At 41.8% G+C, this 20821-nt stretch overlaps 1 protein-coding gene across 2 annotated transcripts in view; it reads right to left on the bottom strand.

Moving 5' to 3' along the window:
• The window catches only part of fgf7 (fibroblast growth factor 7), a 69266-nt gene extending 64404 nt beyond the window's left edge, over positions 1-4862 (bottom strand). The window contains exons 1-2 of one of the 2 annotated variants that reach the window (XM_041175347.1): positions 4691-4862; positions 3489-3704 (exon numbers count right to left, since the gene is read on the bottom strand). In XM_041175347.1, coding sequence (XP_041031281.1) covers positions 3489-3704; positions 4691-4733 — 259 coding nt within the window. In that variant the 5' untranslated portion in view covers positions 4734-4862. Of the gene's footprint in view, positions 1-3488; positions 3778-4690 lie in introns of those variants that run through there. The other variant, XM_041175346.1, reaches the window with a different exon arrangement.
• Between the last annotated feature and the right edge of the window lie 15959 nt (positions 4863-20821).

Here is a 20821-nt window from a genome sequence, read left to right as displayed (position 1 = left end):
GAGCCAGATTCAATAGTAACATTCAAAAGAGAATTGGATAAATACTTAAAGGGGGGAAAAAAATGTACTGCTATGGGGAAAGAAAAGGGAAGTGGCGTTAATTGGATAGCTCTACCGATGTGTTAGCACAGGCATGAGGGGCCAAATGGCCTCCTTTTATGCTGTATTGTTCAATGAAACCCTATTTGGCAAGCTGAAAGGAAGCAGCCTCTCTTGTTCCTGAGCTTGATACAATTACAAACTATGTTGAGCAGATGACTTGATGAGTATGTCCCACTTCATGCTGTAATGAGAGCTTGTTCATTAGCCATTAGATTATGACTGGAGCAGCAGCACAGACATTTCTGACGCTTAAGCCAGATCTTTATGCTTATGCCAGGGCAGCTACTGCAGTGCTTTTGCCTTCTGTGTCAATCCAAACAGCCTATAATAAATGCCACTTGGACATATCTTTCACACTACATCTCCTGTTCCTGGCTTTCTCACTAAAACAATATTGACACCTGGAACTCTATTAGAGACAGACATTCAAGTACAGTATTCATGATTCCTTTCTACACACTGGAGAGCCAATTAGCCATTGGGAAACCTATGACTTATGCACTGGTAACCCAATACAGTTTTTCCTTCCTGCAATTGCTGCTGATTATGTCCTGTTGTTGTTCATCTAAAATGGAGAACAACATTTATGTGAAGGCCTGCAAACCTGAATAGGAACCAAGTATGTAATGTTTACTACAAGCATTCTTCTTTTAAAGTTTGTTGCAGCATTAAACATATGCAGCAAATGTATTTCTTTAAATCCAGAAACTCAAATAATATTTCCCTTTCTAAATTGAAGACACCTGCTAAGTGAATTGACTTTTGTAAGTTTGATCATCTGATATGATTATATCTTACATACATTGTTGATATGACTATTGCTTGATGGATATCTCACTGCACTGAAAATAGAAATAATTTCAGGGGGCCTAATAACTGCAATACAATTAACCTTGTAGCTGCCAGTTATACTGCACTAAGCAATGCAAATTTTTTAAAAGTTTAAGCTGATTTTCTACCTCTCCCCTCCCATTTAATGGACAGAGTCTTTCTGGAGTATAGTTATATGCCACAAGCAGCCCTTCAATTCCTTGTCACAGTGACCGTTTTTCATGTGTGCTCAGTTCAGGTGAGCTTTTAACCCAATTAAACCTGTTCACTCTCAGAGTTAAAATCGTGCCTTTGGTATAGCTGTCTTAATAGGAGACATCAAAGCTGATCATTCCTCAAACAATGCCAGAAATATTTCCTTTCCAGAAGAAGACATAGGCTAGGAATCGGAATAAGGAACTCTTGATGATTTTCTCTTTGCTTAGCATAAGCACTGAAGCTAATTCTAACAACCCTGTTACTGATCTGGCTGAGATCAGCTCACTTAATATACACCATTGATCTAACCTAGGTTCTCCACAGGTCTCTGTAGCTTAGTGCTACACTAAATGATGGCTTTACCTAATAGGCCATGAGGGAGAGCTGTAATGTGTGTGAAACGAGCACAATGCCTGCTTTCATCAGATCTGAATGCCAGAAAAGCAGAGCAAATATGTAATTAAACCACATACAGTACATGAACTGCTCACCAGCCTCCAAATGCTGATGACATTTGTAACTACAGAGAATTGTTGATGAGATCCAGTTGCTATTACATTGCAACCTGTGCAGTGTTTGTGATGCTGCACCACTTTATTTTTCAGCTGAGTTCAATACTGATTCTGAACCATCAATTTCAGCAAATTTAGTAGTGTTACTTTTGCCAATGGCGCAGAGCAAAATTTAAAAATAATTTCCAATGACAATGAACTTAAGTTGGACAGAGCTAATTATTTTTGGCTGATGTTTGCTGGACTTTCAACTAAGACAGAAAATCGAATATTTGCAATTCTTTTCAGGTTTGACTTTTTTGTGTTTTAGTCTAATGAACAGAGGAAACAATGTGCTGAGGAAGAAGCGTTTGTTAACCTGCTATACTCAATCATGTCTCCTAGTGGATTGAATAAGGAACTGACAACGTACACGAAGTTTTCATGGATTTAACCAACCACTTGCCTGGCAAAAGTGGCCAGATGCAAGAAGTTAGCTGGGGGAAAGAAGAGTAATAAGGTAAAGGGTTACAAAAATATTGAACAATCTGTAATTCTGTAATATCATGGGACAGAAGTGCAAGGGTCACAAATTAATAAAGATTTGTCACAGGCTAGTTTAAAATCCCTTTAAGAAAAATCGGTTATTTTATCAATCTTCAATTTTAATTTTTTTCTGTATTGTGATGGACAAGGGGAACTTGGACTGTTATTTTATTTACCTCTTTTATATTTCATCTTTCTATATCAATGTTGTCCATTCCTGGGCCAGTTTTGCTTTATTTTCTCATTATCCCATATTCACTCTTTTCTTCTAGCAAATGTGCAACATTTCATTAACTGTCACATTGTTTATCATGTTGCTTCGTTTTAAGTAATTATTTAGATGCAGTTATTGTATTGACAATTTTGACAAAAGGTTAATGCTCCTGGGTCATGAATTACAGTATGGGAGCTCTTGAGTTGTTACATTTTGCTTGTAAGGCATTATAAAAGTTACAGTCTTTAGACACATAACTATATTTTCATATAACCACACCACCTCCTTGCTGCTGAATGGGTAGTACTGCACATATTGTAGTAATAACCCCTGATTGTCTTTTATGAGAGTTTTAAACATTGTAACATTAAATAGGAAGAAATAACTCACTTTTTAACTGAGGTATTTTTGACATGGTTGAGGCATGTTGCCTTTGTGACCATCTCAGAAATCAGAATTTGCTTACCATCTATAAATAATGTCAGAATAATGTTTAGAAATAGTTATTTAAGCCATATTCCCAGTTGGTACAGCCACTTCTGACCGCTGATTTAATTTGAGTAAAATAAAATTATTTTGGATGGAATGTATTCAGGGTACCTAATAAGTTATGACCTACTCTTTTGAAGTTATATAGGTACAATGCATTGGTGTACAAATTGTTTTAAATTTCCCGCTAAGGAGATCTAGCATTCGAAGCTGTACAGGCTGAAGTAAGGAAATGTCACAGAGCTCCACTTTCCCAGTAATCTACTTTTCAAATGTCAACTTACATGAAAAACAGATAACACTAATGATTTTTACTTTGGCCTAAAGTGTTATCTGATATCTCTGTTCCTTGTCAGTTTGAATAAAAGGGATAATTTTTGTAAACGTTTACCAGCTGTCAACTTAATACATTAGCAGAACTAAAATATGCTGGTTACATATCGCTAAGAGCTACACATTTAAAAAACGAACACCAGATGTTTCAAGCGTACATAAATTATTTTGGGTAGATTCTCAGTTTGCTGTATAAGACCCAGTAAACTTAAAATTATGCACTCATCGAGTATGCTAAAACCCTTTACAATGTAACATTCCAGGCTATTTAAAATGTTACTTACAGTAATTGCAGCTGGGATTAGCTGTGCCTTTGATTTTGCCCTTTTTATCAATCCTCAGATAAAACTGTGTTCGACAGAAAAGTTTCCTTATTCTTACATCTCCACCTTCCATGTAGTCATAACTTCTGGTATGCCGCTCAGGACTGGAGGAACAGTTCACGCTTCCAGCTAGTTGGTCTGGAGTCATGTCATTGCAAGCAAAAGACACACTCCCTGCTAGAAGGATACAATGAAAGTATAGTCTGTACAACAGAGTTGGCAGGATCCATGTTTGCATCCATTTGCGCATTATAGTGCACTGCTCTGGGTTCTCATGAACAACATACTGCAATTTAAAGTATGAATCAGACGGATGCTGCTAGTTTGGGGTCTCAGCTTCTGCCTGGACTCCGTGACCTTGGGTCTCTTTTTATTTGTGGAAGTAGCAGTTTAGAATGTGTGTAAGCTTTCCTGAGAAAGTTTATGGTGCTGAGCCAGGGTTTCTTCAGAGAACTGATGCACTGTCAATTTGCACTATAAACAAATCAGTTTGCAGTGGTCTTGAATGTCTTGATCTTCCTTGCTATTAGAATCTTCCTTTTGTACAGAGAGCTTTGACGATAATAAAGCTGCAAGCAGAAGTATCACTTAACTTTAACAAGCTATTACAGTCAGCTGTTACAAATAAATTACAACCATAGCAACAAGCTTGGAGGTGTATTCCAAAGTTTTTTTTTAAAGTTCTAGTTGGTTGCCAGTTTCTAGTTAAAAAAACATAAAGCCAAAAAAGTACAGTAGGTAGTTTGTATTTCCAATAACTGCTATATGCTGCAGTTTCAGTATTTTACTGTATGATTAAAAAGTGTGATGTTTGTAGCATGGTGTGTGTTCCATGCTAGCACTCCACTGCTGTTTTAACTACTCTGTTAAGCACTGTTGCATAATCAATTCCCTAAGCTTCTGTACACTTGTCATCTTGTATGCATTCATTCATTAGTAATCACCGCTCTTTTTATGTGGTGAACCAAATGTTTTCCATGGAACTCCCCATGTTTCCCACACAGAATTCTTGTTTCGACGTCTAGACCGGCTGGAAACATTCAGAACTACCTCAATGTCAACTACACATGTTTGATCCGAGCCAGCATAATTCAAAAAATTCTAATGGCAAAATATTTTTGCATAAATAACATAATAGCAGACAATTTGTGTATAAAACTTACTTTTGTTTTTGTTGAAGACAAACTGTGCATGGAAGAAATGCATTGTTTTTCCCCCCTCACATCATCAGCTTGTGCAACGTTGTGGACTATTTCCTGGTCCAGGAAGATTCCAACAGAATCATAATTGTTTCCATAAATCAAGTGTTAACACGAGAGGGATTTTCTGGGCATCTTGAGCCTGTTGTTGTGCAGTTCTGTTCGATAAATGCCTTTCCCTGACCTCACTTGGAAGTAATTAGATCTTAGCCAGTCAGCTGTCAGTTGAATACACGAACAAAGAAAAAGTGAGGTTCCCTTTGTTAGATGTCCACATGGTCATCAGAGGGAGCTATGAACTCACAGTGGTCTTTCTTATTTCCACACGATATCACAATTCTTTATTCTCTGCTCAGTAATTCAGATCTGGTCCAATCATGGTAGAAAAATGTGCTCTGTTCCTCCAGATATATTCCCATCTGGGGAACAAACAAGATTCAAGAATGAATCTACAGTATGTAGAAATAAAAGTCTTCCTTCATACTCAAGTGTGCTTTTGGGAATTTTATGTTATCTCAGCACTAAGGGCTGCAATATGTTGAAATGCATAAAATTTAACTTCTGTGTTAAAACAATTGAAAATCTTTAATTGGCCAATTATTGTTTGCCTTGCCACATTAATTGTGAAATATTTTGCTCCACCAAGTGAATTAGCAGCTGAGGAAGTTATATCACCTTGCTATTTATTGTAATCAGCACTATGAAACTAGTTTGTATAATACCTAATTATGAACTTCAGTGGGGAGGTTTCTGGTATTGGTGAGAAAAAGTTTTGCTTGCTTTTTCTGAGTTCAAAACCTTTTAAAGGTGCACAATTATTACCACTTGGATTGATCCTGCAAATTGAGGGAAAGTTCTATAATCATTTTGATTGACCATCAACAATATGAAATTTCGATAACAGAGGCTACCTCAGTGGTATCAGTAAGTTATGGGCATTCTTTTATGAATGTGAAAGACCCGTAACTCATAAATGCTGCAGTCATAAATGAATTATAGGCTTTCCTCGAAAGAATGAATGCCTGGAACTGTTCATTGCATTGAAGTGTTCTGTTCATTTGATGGATATATGGCTCCTGGTAAGACCAAAAGTATCTACAGATTGTTTCTAAAATATGACAAGTTGCTCTTAATAAGTGTTATTTTATACACTTGAAATATGTAAAATTCCCAATCATGCTTATAAAATGAAGTCTTCTCTTCATTTTGCACATTTAATCAAATTAATACAATGTTTTAAAAACAGGCTAAATTATTGATGATTGGGAAAACAGATTGGCATGCACGTTGTGCCTAATAAAAGTACCTGTTTTACATAGTTATGAAAAGATAGAGTTTCCAACAGACTAGCACAATGTTTTTATCTCCATTATATTTCATTACTTGACACGTGAAAAATTTTTAATTTTAACCTATTTTTCTATCTCTTCCCCCGGGGAAGAGCTTTGAATTGAGAAATTGACGTGTACTAGCCCATAAACATCTCAAGGGACACCATCATGACCTACTAGAAGGTAGTTATAAGCAATGTGGTAAGCGACCCCTTTCTGTCGCATTTTCCCTCCTTTCTTTGAACAACCCAACCCAGTAAACATGCCCTGTAGGGGAAATCTGAGTGTGATTTTTTTTGTCAGGACTGGGAACAAAATTCATGGTTCCTGATGGACTGTCTAACACTGTGGTGTCATAGTTTCAGAATCCACTAGACTCTTTGTTTAATTTCTAATATATCACATAGCTTTATTTTCTTTGACAACTTCACACTCCACCCATCATTTTTCCTTTATGTGAATGTGGCACCTCCAAATCTCAGGTTGTAAATACTACATAACTATTGCTGTAATGACGCAAAAGACCTAAAGTTTATTTTTAAAATATTGAAATCTATAACATTATTAATAGGAGAATTAAGTAGAACAGTTAGCAGTCTGCAAAATAACCTTCTTTGAGAGAGGACTTTGAATTCCCAAAACCTATTAAAAGATTTTAAGTACTCTTTAACCTAGCTGCTTACAATTGATGTTTTTCAGTCCAATAGTTGAATGTTGGACTAATATTCTTTCATTTCCACCTGATTGACATTCATACTCAGCTATAGTCAATGGACGAATTTTCAAGGTTCTTCACTGAGCTACCACACACCAAATATTGCACAGTGCCTGAGTGCTTCACGTTGGATAAGGAAAAAGACAACAAACATGAATTTTTTTTAAGATCTGTCCTTTACAATTTTTTTACCTTTAAAGAGGAGCTTGAGAGTTTTTTTTTATTTTTGACATATCACAGCGCTCTTTCTGTACACCCAAATGGATTTAACATCGAGTTCAACAACTTCAGACCATGAACTCTCTCCTCCATCTTTACCCTTTTTAAAATCCAATTATTTGTTTTTTATTATTATTTTTTACTTGTTTAATCCTTTTCCTCCAACCCCCCCCCTCCCCCACCCCTCCCATAGAGCCATCTGTCACTTGTTTTTATGTTGTGCTTTCACAGAGTACTGAGCCTTGTTCTGCTATTAACACATTCTGCTATCTTACCTTTATGCCACTATTAGCACCTCCTGTAGTCTTTAATGCTCCCATTAACACTCCATTTGTTCTGTGTCCTTGACATCTTTGTCAAATGTCTCCTTAGCTCCCACCTATCCCTAACATTCTATCTTGCTCCATCTGCTCCTACTTAAACTGTATAAAATCCATCACATTTCTACTTCCCTTTAGTTCTGAAGAAGTGTCACATGGACTCAAAACATTAACTCTGTTTCTCTCCCCAGATGTTGCCAGACCTGCTGAGTTTTCCAGCATTTTCTGTTTTTCTCTTGATAATATGCTAGAGTAGCACAGTCATCCCCACACTTTGTGAGTCACCCCTGGCCCAGCTAAGGGTCCCTTGCTCATAGGTTATGAAATTTGGCCAATGGCCCAGAAACAACGAATTTTTGGTGATTGCAGAAGAACTAGAACCTCGAAGGACTTGTTCCTTTAAGTACACATGAGGAAGACAACAGGAAACCACCTCATGTATTTTTTAAAAGCAAAATACTGCAGATGCTGGAAATCGGAAATAAAAACAGAAAGAAGGGTCTGAAGAAGTGTCATACAAACTCGAAACGTTAACTTTGTTTCTCTCTCCACAGATGCTGCCAGATCTGCTAAGTTTTTCCAGTATTTTCTGTTTTTATTTAATGTATTATTTTCCCTAGTCATATTGCCCATTACTCATTGGAGTTGAAAATGGGTGACTCTTACAAGCAACTGCAAAGGTAGTGCAGGACTGCAAGACATGGAGAAATGAACAGAGGATCTACACTTAGATCACTACTACAGTAAGCCAAGCCTTACAGAATTGAAAATACAGACCCAGAAGCCAACAGAGTAGAAAATAAAAGGGGAAAAAATATTAAGAGTGACAAATAGTAGCCTGAGAAGCCTGTTCTGAAAAAAATTTTAAAAATAAGAAGGGAACACTAACTCAGGTGTGTTTGGGAATTGGTATTGTATTGATCCTTAAGAAATTAATGATCAAATGGAAGGGTAGGTGTGTTAAATGTACAAACATTCTTGACCGATGAACTATAGAACCAACCATCCCATCCATCATGACCAGAAACAGTGGAACACCGAGTGGATACATTATTGTACTGCTTTCGTAGGGACACATATGTTAGATGGTAAAAGACCAAGGTGCATCTAGTTTGCCTTATACCATTCTGGTAGACCCATTATACATGACAATGTAGTTATTTGACTAATCACGGCAATCAATCTCTATCAATTAGATGCAGGCTTGAGGAACATCTAAGTGATCAAGAGCTTTGGGGAAACATATGTCCAAAGTCAACTTTTTCCTCTTAAGCTACACTTAACACATATAACGTCTCAAATTACCTCGAATGTTGTATCCCAAAATGTTATTTTCTGAAAGAACTCTATGTAATTGCTTTTGAATAAATGACTCCCCTTCTGACTATCAAAACAGTTTTGTATCCTTAAACTTTTTGTCCTGCGATGCAAAAATGTATGTGGATGGCAAGAAATGCACAAAATTAGTGCCATAACAGATAACAAGTTTTAAAAGCCTCTAGGAACTATTCACTATTTGCTGGAGTAAAAATCTGGAGCTTCATAATTCCCTTTCTGGGCCTCCTTAGGTTGAGTGCCATTGCAGGGCCATAAATTATGTCATTAACAGGTCCTCTATGAAGTTAGTTAACAACCATAAATTGTGGCAGCAGGAATAATTTATAATAATGTAGAAATCAAGTAATTTCACTGTCACCATTAAGTTGATTGTGAAGGTTTATGATAGGAAGGGACTTTCTTTCCTTTGTGATGCTAATTTGTGGAGAATCAATGCTCATAGCATATATCTTTGTAATTCCTGTTCTTTTTTAGAAATTAATAATGCATCACGGTCTATAGTCTATTACTTTCCTGTCAATGTCAAGTAGTGTCAATTACACATCAACGCACATGTTCCAGTACGATTGCAGAGTCAAATTCCATCTGATTACAGTGTACATGGAGGGCAGAATTTTCTGTGCCCACTGGCCTCAGGCACATTCGGCAGCGTGGGCAGACAATATGGCAAGAAGGCCAAAAACCCACTTCACAACGTCGTGAAACCTGGGGGAGAATTTTTCCTATGGCGGGCAGGCTGGGCGGGAGCAGGCGCGGAGCCAATCACATCTATAATACATCTGCATATCAATATAAGCCTAGCCCGTCGGAATCATCCCCCCACCCTGGATCATCCGAGCATGTTGGCGTGATTGCACGGCAACATGTTTCACAACAGCATATATAAGACATGCACTTGGCGAGCTGCACTTTGAGGGGAACTCGGAGGTGTGTGCAGTAAGGTTGCGCAGCACTCGCCAGGGTCACCTGTTGGACTTCAAGGTGGAGGCAAGTCAGGGGAGTGCGGTGGGGAGCAAAGGCTGCACTGTGGTTGAGGTGAGTTGTGGGGGCAAGGGCTGTACTGTGGTATTGGCGTGTTGGCAGGGCAGGGCTGCACTAGGGTCGAGGCAATTTGGGGAGGGCAAGGGCAGCACTACGGTCAAGGCGACTTGGGGGGGGGGGGGTGGTGGCAAGAGCTGCCCAGCGGTTGATGGTAGAGCACAAGCTCATGTGGGATGGGGGGTGGGAGGAGGAAACCTTGTATAAAGTGACCATTCCCCTGCAGCTGAGACAGTTCAGACACAGTACACTGACATGCTGAGAGTTGGGCCTCTAACTTATATGCCCACTCAAGCAACTCAAAGGCATGCAAGTGCCACCAAATGCTCCTGAACATTTCACCCCTCGGACACAGACTGCAAGCTAATGAGCATTTTAGTGGACTGCAGAACAGTTGGACGACTGGGCATGTTGTATAATCTCCTTGCTAAAGCTGGCCATGGAGCAGTCACTGGTGGAGATACTCATAGTCCCTCACAATGTCATCATTCAGTTTTGGACCAGTCTCCCCCGTGGCTCAAGCTAACAATGCAGCCTTGCAGTGTGGGTTAGGAGAATGCCTGCGCCTGAACTGAGAGCACAACATGCAGTCCAGTGGGCAAAGCTGCCACCAATCGGTCAGGTGGAGGGGGGCGCAGTTGGATGGGGTTTCGGGCAGCCATACAGCGCACTAAACTCTGGCCATCTAATTGGTGGCCAACGCTCTCTGGAAAGCATCAAGGGGCCTTTAGACTTAGTCAAGAGAGGTTCTTAGTACACCCAAGCTAACACACACATCTCTCTCTTTTTAATCCTTCAGAAGTACATCAGAAGGAAGGAGCTAGGTGAACTAGCTGTGTGCCTTGTGGCTTACAGAGGGTGGAGACGCAGGAGAAGAGAGCAACGGAGGCGCCTGACTGGGTAGAGGGAGGAGCAGCACCCTCAGGAAGAAGGGGTGGCTGGGGTCCCGCACACGCCGCTGAAGAGCCACATCGAGCCATTGCTGCGTGGCACCTAGCTAGACCCAGGGTCTACAGGTGCCACCATTCATTCCTGCAGATGGATGAGAACCAGTGTTGCTGAAGATTGCACATGTCTAGGGAACTGGTTGGTCACACCGGCCAGCTGCTGCAGAATTTGGCGCCGTGAGGGCATGGAGGGCATCCAATGCCCATGGCCATGAAAGTGACTGTGGCACTCAATTTTTACACCAGTGGTTCCTTTCAGGGCTCCACAGGAGACCTATGTGGGATATCGCAAGCCTCCACCACAAATGCATCCATGAGGTCATCTTCACGAAGGCACACAACTTTGTGCATTTTGCCTGGGATCAGGAAAGCCCAGAGTTCAGTTTTACCACAGGTGCAGGGTGCCATCGATTGCACTCACATGGCACTCAGATCTCCATGGTAACAAGCAGTCAACTATGTCAACCACAAGAGCTTCCACTCGCTGAATGTTCAGCTGGTGTGCGACCACCACAACCAGATTCTGCAGGTCTGCACACAGTTCCCAGGGAGTGTCCACAACTCCTACATCCTTAGCAGGTCCCGGATCCCTGATGTCTTCCAAGGTCCACAGAGGATGCAGGGTTGGCTCCTTGGGGACAAGGGCTACCCACAGAGGATGTGGCTAATGGCACCCATGTGGCAGCCTCAGACTGCAGCAGAATGAGGATATAATGAGGCTCATGCCGCAACTTACAACTTGGTGGAACAAACTATCGGGATGCTGAAAATGCCTGGACCGGTCTCGTGGAGCCCTACAATACAGTCCGCAGAGGGTGTCACATACCCTGGTCGCCTGTTGTGCCCTTTACAACCTGGCACTGCACTGGGGAGAGGAGCTGGCTGAGGAGGAGATGGAGGAGCTGCAAGTCGCCTCCAATGAAGAGTTTGTCAATGGAGATGAGGGTGAGAAGGTCCTCAAAGGTGCCAATGAAGGCAATGAGGCAAGTGCACTGACCAGATGAGGGAGGCGTGCCAGGAGGCACTCATAGCTGCTAGATTTGTGGAGGATGATGACAACATGCTGTGAGGAGACACTGTGGATCTTGGAATTGCATCTGTGAAGGTTTGACTCCAGTCTGGCTGATGGCAGTGCACATATCCACTGTGATAAGGTTCTTGTCATGGGGACATAGTGGAGGCCCTAACAGTCGTTCGATTCCAGGAGGATGATGATGACATGCAGTGAGGACACTCCATAGACCATGGCAGGCGTCCTCTGGAAGGCCAAGGTCTGGAGGGCCTCAGCCTGCTTTCTGGGTCCCATTGTATGGCAGTGGCACTCTCCTCGGCCTGAAACGCTGGAGCTGCTGGGGTCACAGGAAGAGGTGATTCAGATGGACATTCTTGAAGTCACCTGGGTGGATAGCCCCAGGGTGTCATGCTGCTGGTCCTCCTCCCTATGGGTGCCCGACAGCTCTTGGCTTTCTCCTTGAAGAGAAGGGGAAGCTGGAGTGACATCGAGCTGCCCCACACCCCTCTCGCATACACACTGTTGGAGACCAACTATGGCATCAGCAATGTAGTTCAGCACGCGCAGTAGTGCAGGACTGATGTCCTGGACCAAGTTCCCCATGGCGGCCCTCATCCTTCCAGTGCTGGTCTCAGTGCATTGGCATGCCAGCACTATCACCACCTCAGCCTGAAGGCAGGTAGACTCCTGCATCGTGCCTTCAATCTGAAGAGTGCAGTGGACATCCCTTCCTGATGTTCCCAGGCTTGCTTTTGCAGCTCCAACAACTGAGATATGACCGAGTCCAGACGCTCGTCATCTGACTCGGCAGATTTCTGGTCTCCAGCAGTCCTCCAAGTGCCAGACACCTGGGAAGTCCCTGCTGCCGCCAGCTGTGGATCAGACAGTGTTATGTGCTCACCGGATTATGATCCCATGGCTACTCTAAAGCTAGGACCCACAGAGGTGTGTGTCTCTGCGCTGGTGGGGGGGGTCTCCATTGGTGGAGGGCGTGGGTGAGCGCTGTGATCGGTCTTCAGTGAAGGTGCCTTCAGGTTCCTTTTCAGAGGTTTCTCTGGGGCTTGATTGGAGGCCCTTTGTTGTGCACTCCGTTGGCTGTCTACAAGCGAGAGCAAGGAGTGATATTTAGTGCATGGCAGAGGATCATGGAACGGGGAAGTGACTCATAGCATGGTTTTCTGATGGATATTGCACTGCTGGATCCTTACTTGGTAGAGCACCCCTGACATCACTGCCAGCACAGGGCCCATCCCAGCATCACCGGCCAGTTAGAAGACTCTATTTTCAAAGTCCATGAGGATCTTGATTTCAGGCATTCCACCACCAGTCTGCGACCTCCCCCTCTTGTTGTGTGCCAGCATACAGATGGTGAGAGTGTAAGTGGGAGGGACACTTACCAGGCCAGATGATAGGTATGCCTGGAATGCATGGGTGGTGAGTGGTCCCATGGACGGGATGAGAACAATGAAGGTGTGCGCGAGAGAGTGAATGGTGATGTCCCTTGAACTGGCAGTGAGTGAGATCCCTGTGGATGTGTTATGGGTTTGTGATTGTGTGAGTTGGAAGTGATGAGAAGAGTAACTTACCCCGGCTGAATGGAGGAGGCCATTCATCGTCTTACAGCACTGGGTGGCTGTCCCCTTTTGCAGGGCATTGGCACTGACCGCCGCTACCACCACCTCTGAAGCTGGATTGGTGATGTTGCCTGGCCCTCCTATGACCAGTGTGGGGCTAGAGGACATCACGACAAGCCTCCCTAGTGTCCAAACGACTTTTGAGGGATGCATCACTAAACTGAAGGGCTGCAGTCTTCTTGCTTTTCTGGGCCATGACTTCTGGGCAGCAGTCCTGGGCTGAAAGCACTGAGAAGTGTGCATGCAACTGCACTTTAAATATGGCGCCCGGCATGATGAAGTGGCGAGGTGACGGCGTGCTGGGCAATCAAGAGCCTGATCGCCATCAAAGCGGCGTGTTTCCTGGGAATACATGATTAATGAGGTGGGATTGGGACAATACGACACAAAAACCCACCGGAAAAAAGTTCTTTTTCCCACCCGCTACCACACTTGGTGCAAATCTGGGACAATTCCGCCCTAAGGTTATAGTTTGACAGCTCCTTTAGGAGTTTTTCTCATCGTCAGGGCTCAGCACGGTGGAGTATGACTCCAGTTCCTTACCGTAGAGTCTGCCACCAATATTTGTCAACATTGTTTTCTACATGTTAACCATTTTCTTCCTTCTCATTGGCTAAGGGCCTTCCTCATTGGTTTATTTTCTTCTTCCTGAACGTGTTAATTTTCTGGATTTTTAACCAGTTTGTTACAACATTGTCAAATTCAATGTTGGCTCCAAGTTCCATGCAACAAACTTAGAATTAGACCACCAGTTGGATGAGCCAGATATTCCAGAGAAGGATACAAATCACAAAAGTGAAAGGAAAAAGTTTTAATTTTCATTTTTAGAGCAATGTTAAATTCAATTATGATCCAGTATGTCATGAAGAATATTTGGAACTAGGAATGCAATTTTGAGAATCAACCTGTATGCTTCACTCAAAGGTAAGGCTTCAGTGGGATTTTTTTTGTAAACACATATCAATCATATCATTTATGTTAAATGTTCATGAAGTTTCAATAAAACTTAAGAGAATATTGATTCTTCTTATCCATTCACGGGATGTGAACATTGCTATCAAGGGCAGCATTTTACGGCCCATCTCTAAATGACCTGTGAAGATGGTGGTGAGTCACCTTCTTGACAGCTGACTGGCTTTCTAGGCCAATTCAGGGTGAAATTAAGAGTCAACCATATTGCTGTATGTCTGAAGACACATATGCCAGAATGGGTGAACATAGCAGATTTCCTTTTCTAAAGAACATTAATGAACCAGGTAGCTGTTTATTACAATCCAGTAGTTGCAACATCACCATTCCTGATACCAGCTTTTTATTCCACATTTATTTATTTAGTTGAATTTAAATTCCCTGGGTACTATGGTGGAATTATTTTGTGATGCCCAAATGTCTTTGGTGCAATCATTGTAGTATGTTGAGTCTGAGAACTCTCAGAATGACCACCCTTTCATCATAGATGAGTAAATCGTCAAGTATACTGAGGTGTCCTCTCTGTTCGTGGTCCTGTTTGGGAATGGGATTGTAGGCATATAGATTTGCCATCCTTTTGACGCAGTACTGTCTGACCTGAGCACAGTCTTCATCAGATTTCTATGCATCTCTGATTTCATTTAGTTGCTGGTTTGTTGCTGGTAGAGTTGTGGTTGTTGTCGATGCAAAGATTTCTACCTCTTCAACAAGGTCTACATCACTTTGCTGGGCTTTGTCACTGGAATGCAGGACAAAGCATCTGGTGTATTCTGCTGCTTTTACAGAACATACTCTATTTGCATCAAATCACATCATCCTCAGTCTCAATTGTTGCAATCATAGAGGCATTTTTGCTAGCTCCTTAGAATTTAAGAGTGTCACTAAGAGTTTGTGATTAGTCTCTATCTTCAAGTGGAGACTAAGAACATAATCTGTTAATTTCTCGCAAGCCCATGTAGCAATTTTCTCTATCACTGCATATCTTTGTTCAGTCTCTGTCAGTGCGTGGGATGTATAGTAAACTGATAAGCACTTTCCATTTGTCTGTATCTGAAAATGTACTGCTCCCAGTCCTGTAAAAGATACATTTGCAGCAATGATAGTGGGTAGTTCTGGGTCATAGTGAGCTAAAATATCAGGTGATATCAGCATCTCTTTGGTTTGATTTTCAGAAGACCTCTATTGTGGATCCTCCCAGCACCATGTATTGTCCTGTTGTAACAGCTAATGTAATGACTCATTGACTACAGCTAGGTTGGGCAGGAACTTTCCGAATTGATTTACAATACTCATGAACCCCTGGAGCTCAGTCACGTTCTGAGAAGCTAGAAACTCCTTGATTGCACTTGTCTTCTGTGGATCAACTCTCAAACCAGATGCATCCACAGTACGCCAAGGAACTTGACAATCTGTTGGGAGAATTTGCATTTGTTGTTGAGTGTAAGTCCTACTTCCTCTAGGCATCGCAGCACAGCTCACAGCCTGGAGTCATGTTTTGTCTGAGTGGATCCATGGATCAGGGTATCATCCATGTGACATATGATAGAATCTAGTCCTCCTAGGATGCTTGATATTGTCCTCTGTAAGATTGCTAGCACTGACGTGATGCCAAAGGGTAGTCTATTGAAGCAAAACCACCAAAACAGAGTAATGAAGGTTGTGAGCAACTTCGACTCTTCATCGAGGGCTAGTTGCCAAAAAACATTATTCGCATCTAGCTTTGTGAAGGTTGAACTTTTTCCCAATTTAGCTAAGCTCTTGACCACAAACTGCATAGAATGAACTTCACGTTCAAATGCTTTGTTCAGCTGTGTAAGGTCAACACAAATTCTGATCGATCCATTGAGTCTTGGCACCAGGACCATCCCTGAACACCAGCTTGTTGGTTCTGTCACTGGTGAAATAGCCCCCTGCTTCAATATAGAGTTAATAATTTCCCTCTTTACTTTGGCAAGAGTGGATGAAGATTTTTTCCGGTAGTAAACAAACACGCTGGCTTCATTTTTAGACAACGAGTTACATGGTATACAGTCCTCAGCTTTCATAGTCCTGCAAGCAGCTGTGGGAATTCAGCTCTGAAGTTTTTGAGCTGATTTGGTCAGCATATTCCAGTCCCTCTACTCTGCAAATCAGATGCAAGTTGGTACAGGCCTTCCTGCCTAAAAGTGAGCAACTTCTGCTTCTGAATCACATACATGTTACTGTGATTTCTTTCTTTAGATATTGGAAGGTTGTCTTCAGTCCTCCTATAACCTTGAGTTCTATCCTTCCTGGCCAGTATAGTTTTTTGCATGATGGCTGAAAAGAGCTTCTCTCCAACCCGTGGCTCAGCATCAGAAAGAACCGAACTTGCTGCACCCAGGTCTAACTTAGAGTGCATCTAGTTTCCTTCTACTAGGATATCGACACTCCAGTAGCTTCCACTTAGTTTCTGGATCTCTCCAAGGAAAGGCAACTCAATATCGTGGATATCATCTACCTCATAGACCTTGCCACCTTTCAAAGGCTTGCCTTTGTGCATATTCTGTACAGGCTTCTTGCTACGGCACACAGCAGAAGTGGCCCATCTTTCCACATCAATGGCATTCAGCCTCTCTGGCAGGGCAGATTTCACACCTGTGTTTTTCCCATCACATCAGTTGCAGTTAGATTGGGTTGCCCTTCCTGTTGCTCCTGCTTTTTTACGACAGCTTTTCCTTTTTTATATTTGACATACTCTTCTGAGTCAGCTGCTTTTGAGTGGGGCTCTCCCTGTCACCTTGAACCACATCAATTCTGTTTCCTGACCTCAGCTTGTCTGTTCAATTGGATTGCCTTTGCTAATTAAGTTAGATCATCTCTTGACTGCAAGTTGTCAGAAAAGGCATCTTCCAACACTTCCACAATGATTTCGTCTCTGATCAGTTCATCTTTCAAGCAGCCATATTCAAAGTCTATACAGGTCATTTATGAATGCAGCAACACTTTCCCCATGACATTGAGTGCATTTGTTTAATTCAGCCCTCTCAACAATTGTATTTTTTTCAAATTGACGTATGAATCAAATGCTTTGATTACTTTATTGTTCAAGGCTTTCTCCTGATCGTTAGCCTGCGTGACAAGGATATCATCTGTACAGTCATCGCAGCATACTAACCTACTCACTACTCACCTTTCCAGCGAAGCCCGACATGGTGCAATATCTGGCAAATCGCCAATAACATTTTCGCCATTCTTCTGCTTGGCTGAGGCCTGCAACCTTCTCAAAACTTTCAGGCAATGGTAGACTTCTCCATCACTATTTTTCATGCACTGCTACCATATAATATTCTTGGTATTGTTAGACTAATAAAAGATATTTAATCAGTCTACAGATATAGGAAACAGGAGCTTTATTGGAACACATCTTACTGCTCTGGCTTACATCTTCCACGAGGCTGTACAAGAGATCAAAATTATGAGATATTGCATCATTTCATTTGATGATGTAACTCTTTCGAGTACAAACACGTTTCCATCTGTTTCAGATGAAGTTACACTGTTTCATAGTTTCCCATTGTGAGATTTGAACTCTTGATCTTGGGGTTACAAACCCAGTACCATAACCACTTGGCTATGATGTATCACACAGTATGTGATTAGCATACTAAACTATTAGAATTAGCCAATTAACTACCCAATATCCAATATAACACATTTCATTGCAAGATTTGAACTCATATCTCTGCATTACTAGTCCAGAAACATAACCACTATGCCATATGCAGGACATGGCACCTTTAAGATAATATATTTGCCTTTTGAAAAATGTACACTTGCAATGGCCTAAAAGCAATTCCTATGAATGGCTCCAAAGCTTCGGAATCTGTACCTTTTCCATACTCCTCTTGGTAAAGTGTAAACCTGCTGGACTATAAAAACCCATAGTAGTAATCTGTTTAGTAGCTTTAATACATCAGCCATCAAAATCTTAGTGCACAAAGCAAAGATTTACAAGCTAAAGCTGCTAATATTTTGATTTACAATGAAATAATGATGCAAAGTACAAGGGTTGTCAAAAACAGAAGTATTATTTTATACCTGTAAAATGTTAAAAATCTGCTATTTGTGCTCATTTCTTGTTTATAACGCCTTACTTTTGATTGTCACTTTTTTCCATTAGCAAATTCTTAGCTGTCACATATAAAGTATGACTACCTATGTAAATTTACCATTCTAATTACACCCTCCTACCAATGATAGCACGATAGCTTCTCAGTTTCGTATCTCCCAACTTTGCAGCATGAGTGCATGCCAAATTGTTAAATACTTTTATTTAACAATAAATAATGGTCCAGATTTTGCAGTTAGGGGTGAATGAACAGTCCCAACCATTCATTATACTTATATGCCTACACGCTTTCTATGAGGTTTTGCAAACTTGCTGTGATTAGAAGGTGATTTCAACACAGCACCCTCTACATGGACAGAAAATGCTGGAAAAGCTCAGCAGGCCTAGCAGCATCTGTGGAGAGAGAAACAAAGTTAACGTTTCAAGTCCACATGACCCTTCTTCAGAGCTGAAGAGAAGTGGAAATGTGATGAGATTTATACTGTTTATGGGGGGATGGAGCAGATGAAGCCCAGCAATAGGTGGGGACAAAGGAGAGATTGACAAAGATGTTATGAACTAAAGGACAAAAGGAGTGTTAATGGTAGTGATAAGGGCTAAAATAAAGGTGCTGATAGTGGCGTAAAGGTAAGAAAGCAAAATATGATAACAGAACAAGGGTAGCATTGCATGAAAGAACAACGTGGAACAAGTAACAGAAGGCCTTTCTGGGGATGGGGTGGGGGGAGGGGGCAGGAGTGGGGAAAAGGATAGAAAATGGGATAGAAGAGGGGATAAAAAAGGGGATAAAACAATGGTTTAATGAATAAAAATAAAAATTAGTTGATAAAAATAAAAATGTAGAAAAAAGGGGATTTAAAAAAGGGGTGAGGATAGAGAAGAGAGTTCATGATCTGAAGTTGTTGAACTCAATGTTAAGTCTGGAAGACTATCAAGTGCCTAATTGGAAGATGAGGTGCTGTTCCTCCAGTTTACGTTGGGCTTCACTGGAACGTTGCAGCAGGCCAAGGACGGACATGTGGGCATGAGAGCAGGGTGGTGTGTTAAAATGGCAAGCGACTGGAAGGTCTGAGTCATGATTGCAGACAGACCAGAGGTGTTCCGCAAAATGGTCACCCAGTCTGCATTTGGTCTCCCCAGTGTAGAGGAGACCACATTGGAGCAGCAAATGCAGTAGACTGAATTGAAAGAGGTGCAAGTGAATTGCTGCTTCACCTGAAAGGAGTGTTTGGGCCCTTGGATGGTAAGGAGGGAGGAGGTAAAGGGGCAGGTGATTGCATAGGAAGGTGCTGTGAGAAGGGGATGAGGTGTTGGGGGTAATAAAGGAGTGGACCAGGGTGTCCCGGAGGGAATGATCCCTATGGAATGCTGACAAAGGGGTAGTGAGATAAAGATGTGTTTGGTGGTGGCATCATGCTGGAGTTGGCGGAAATGGCACAGGATGATCTTTTGAATGCGGAGGTGTGTGGGGTGAAAAGTAAGAACAAGGGGGACCCTATCATAGTTCTGGGACGGAGGGGAGGGTGTGAGGGTAGAGGCGCGGGAGATAGGTCTGACACAGTTGAGGGCCCTGTCAACCACAGTGAAGGGGAAACCTCGGTTAAAGAAGAAGGAAGACATGTCAGAAGCGCCGTTTTGGAAAGTGGCATCATCGGGACAGACCTCCTCTGTCCCCACCACACAATGCTACCCTTATTCTGCTATTATCACATTCTGCTTTCTTAGGTTTATGCCACTATCAGCACCTTTTATAGCCCTTACTACTACTGTTAACACTCCCTTTGTCCTTTAGTTCATGACGTCTTTGTCAATCTCTTCTTTGTCCCCACATATCGCTGGCCTTCTATCCAGCTTCACCTGCTCCACCCCTCTTAAACAGTATAAATCTCATCACATTTCCACTTCTCTTGAGCTCTGAAGGGTCATACGGACTCAAAAATTAACTCTGTTTCTCTCTCCACAGATGCTGCTAGACCTGCTGAGCTTTTCGAGCGTTTTCTGTTTTTGTTTCAGACTTCCAGCATCCGTGGTATTTTGCTTTTACACTCTACGTGGAACCTGGGACCTGTGTGATCAGGGCAAGCATCTGTGTTTCCTAACCAATCACCTTACAGAGGCATGCTGAGATTGAATCAGGAAGTATAACTTAGAATACTTATGTCAATGCACAACATGATAGAAAGTGAAATAAAGAAAGGGAACGAAAGGGGATTAGGAAAGATTGATAACATTGCTTGTTGAATCTTTAAATTTTTATCAATACCCTAAACAATTTGATTTTTAGCTATATTTTTAAATTGTCTTTCCTTTTAGATCTTTTGGTCAATGTCATTACTTTAAATCTTAGTTTTAAGTATTTCATGTATTGGCACATCAAAGATTTCATAGGGAGAAAAATCTAAATTATAAGTGATCAAAGTTTACAGTATTAGAGCTATTTTAGAGCCTAAAGGCACAATGACCCCTTTGTGTGAATAAACCT

Source organism: Carcharodon carcharias, chromosome 26 (assembly GCF_017639515.1).
Source record: "Carcharodon carcharias isolate sCarCar2 chromosome 26, sCarCar2.pri, whole genome shotgun sequence".
Lineage (NCBI taxonomy): Eukaryota > Metazoa > Chordata > Chondrichthyes > Lamniformes > Lamnidae > Carcharodon > Carcharodon carcharias.
This window is presented reverse-complemented; position numbering and strand designations above follow the sequence as displayed.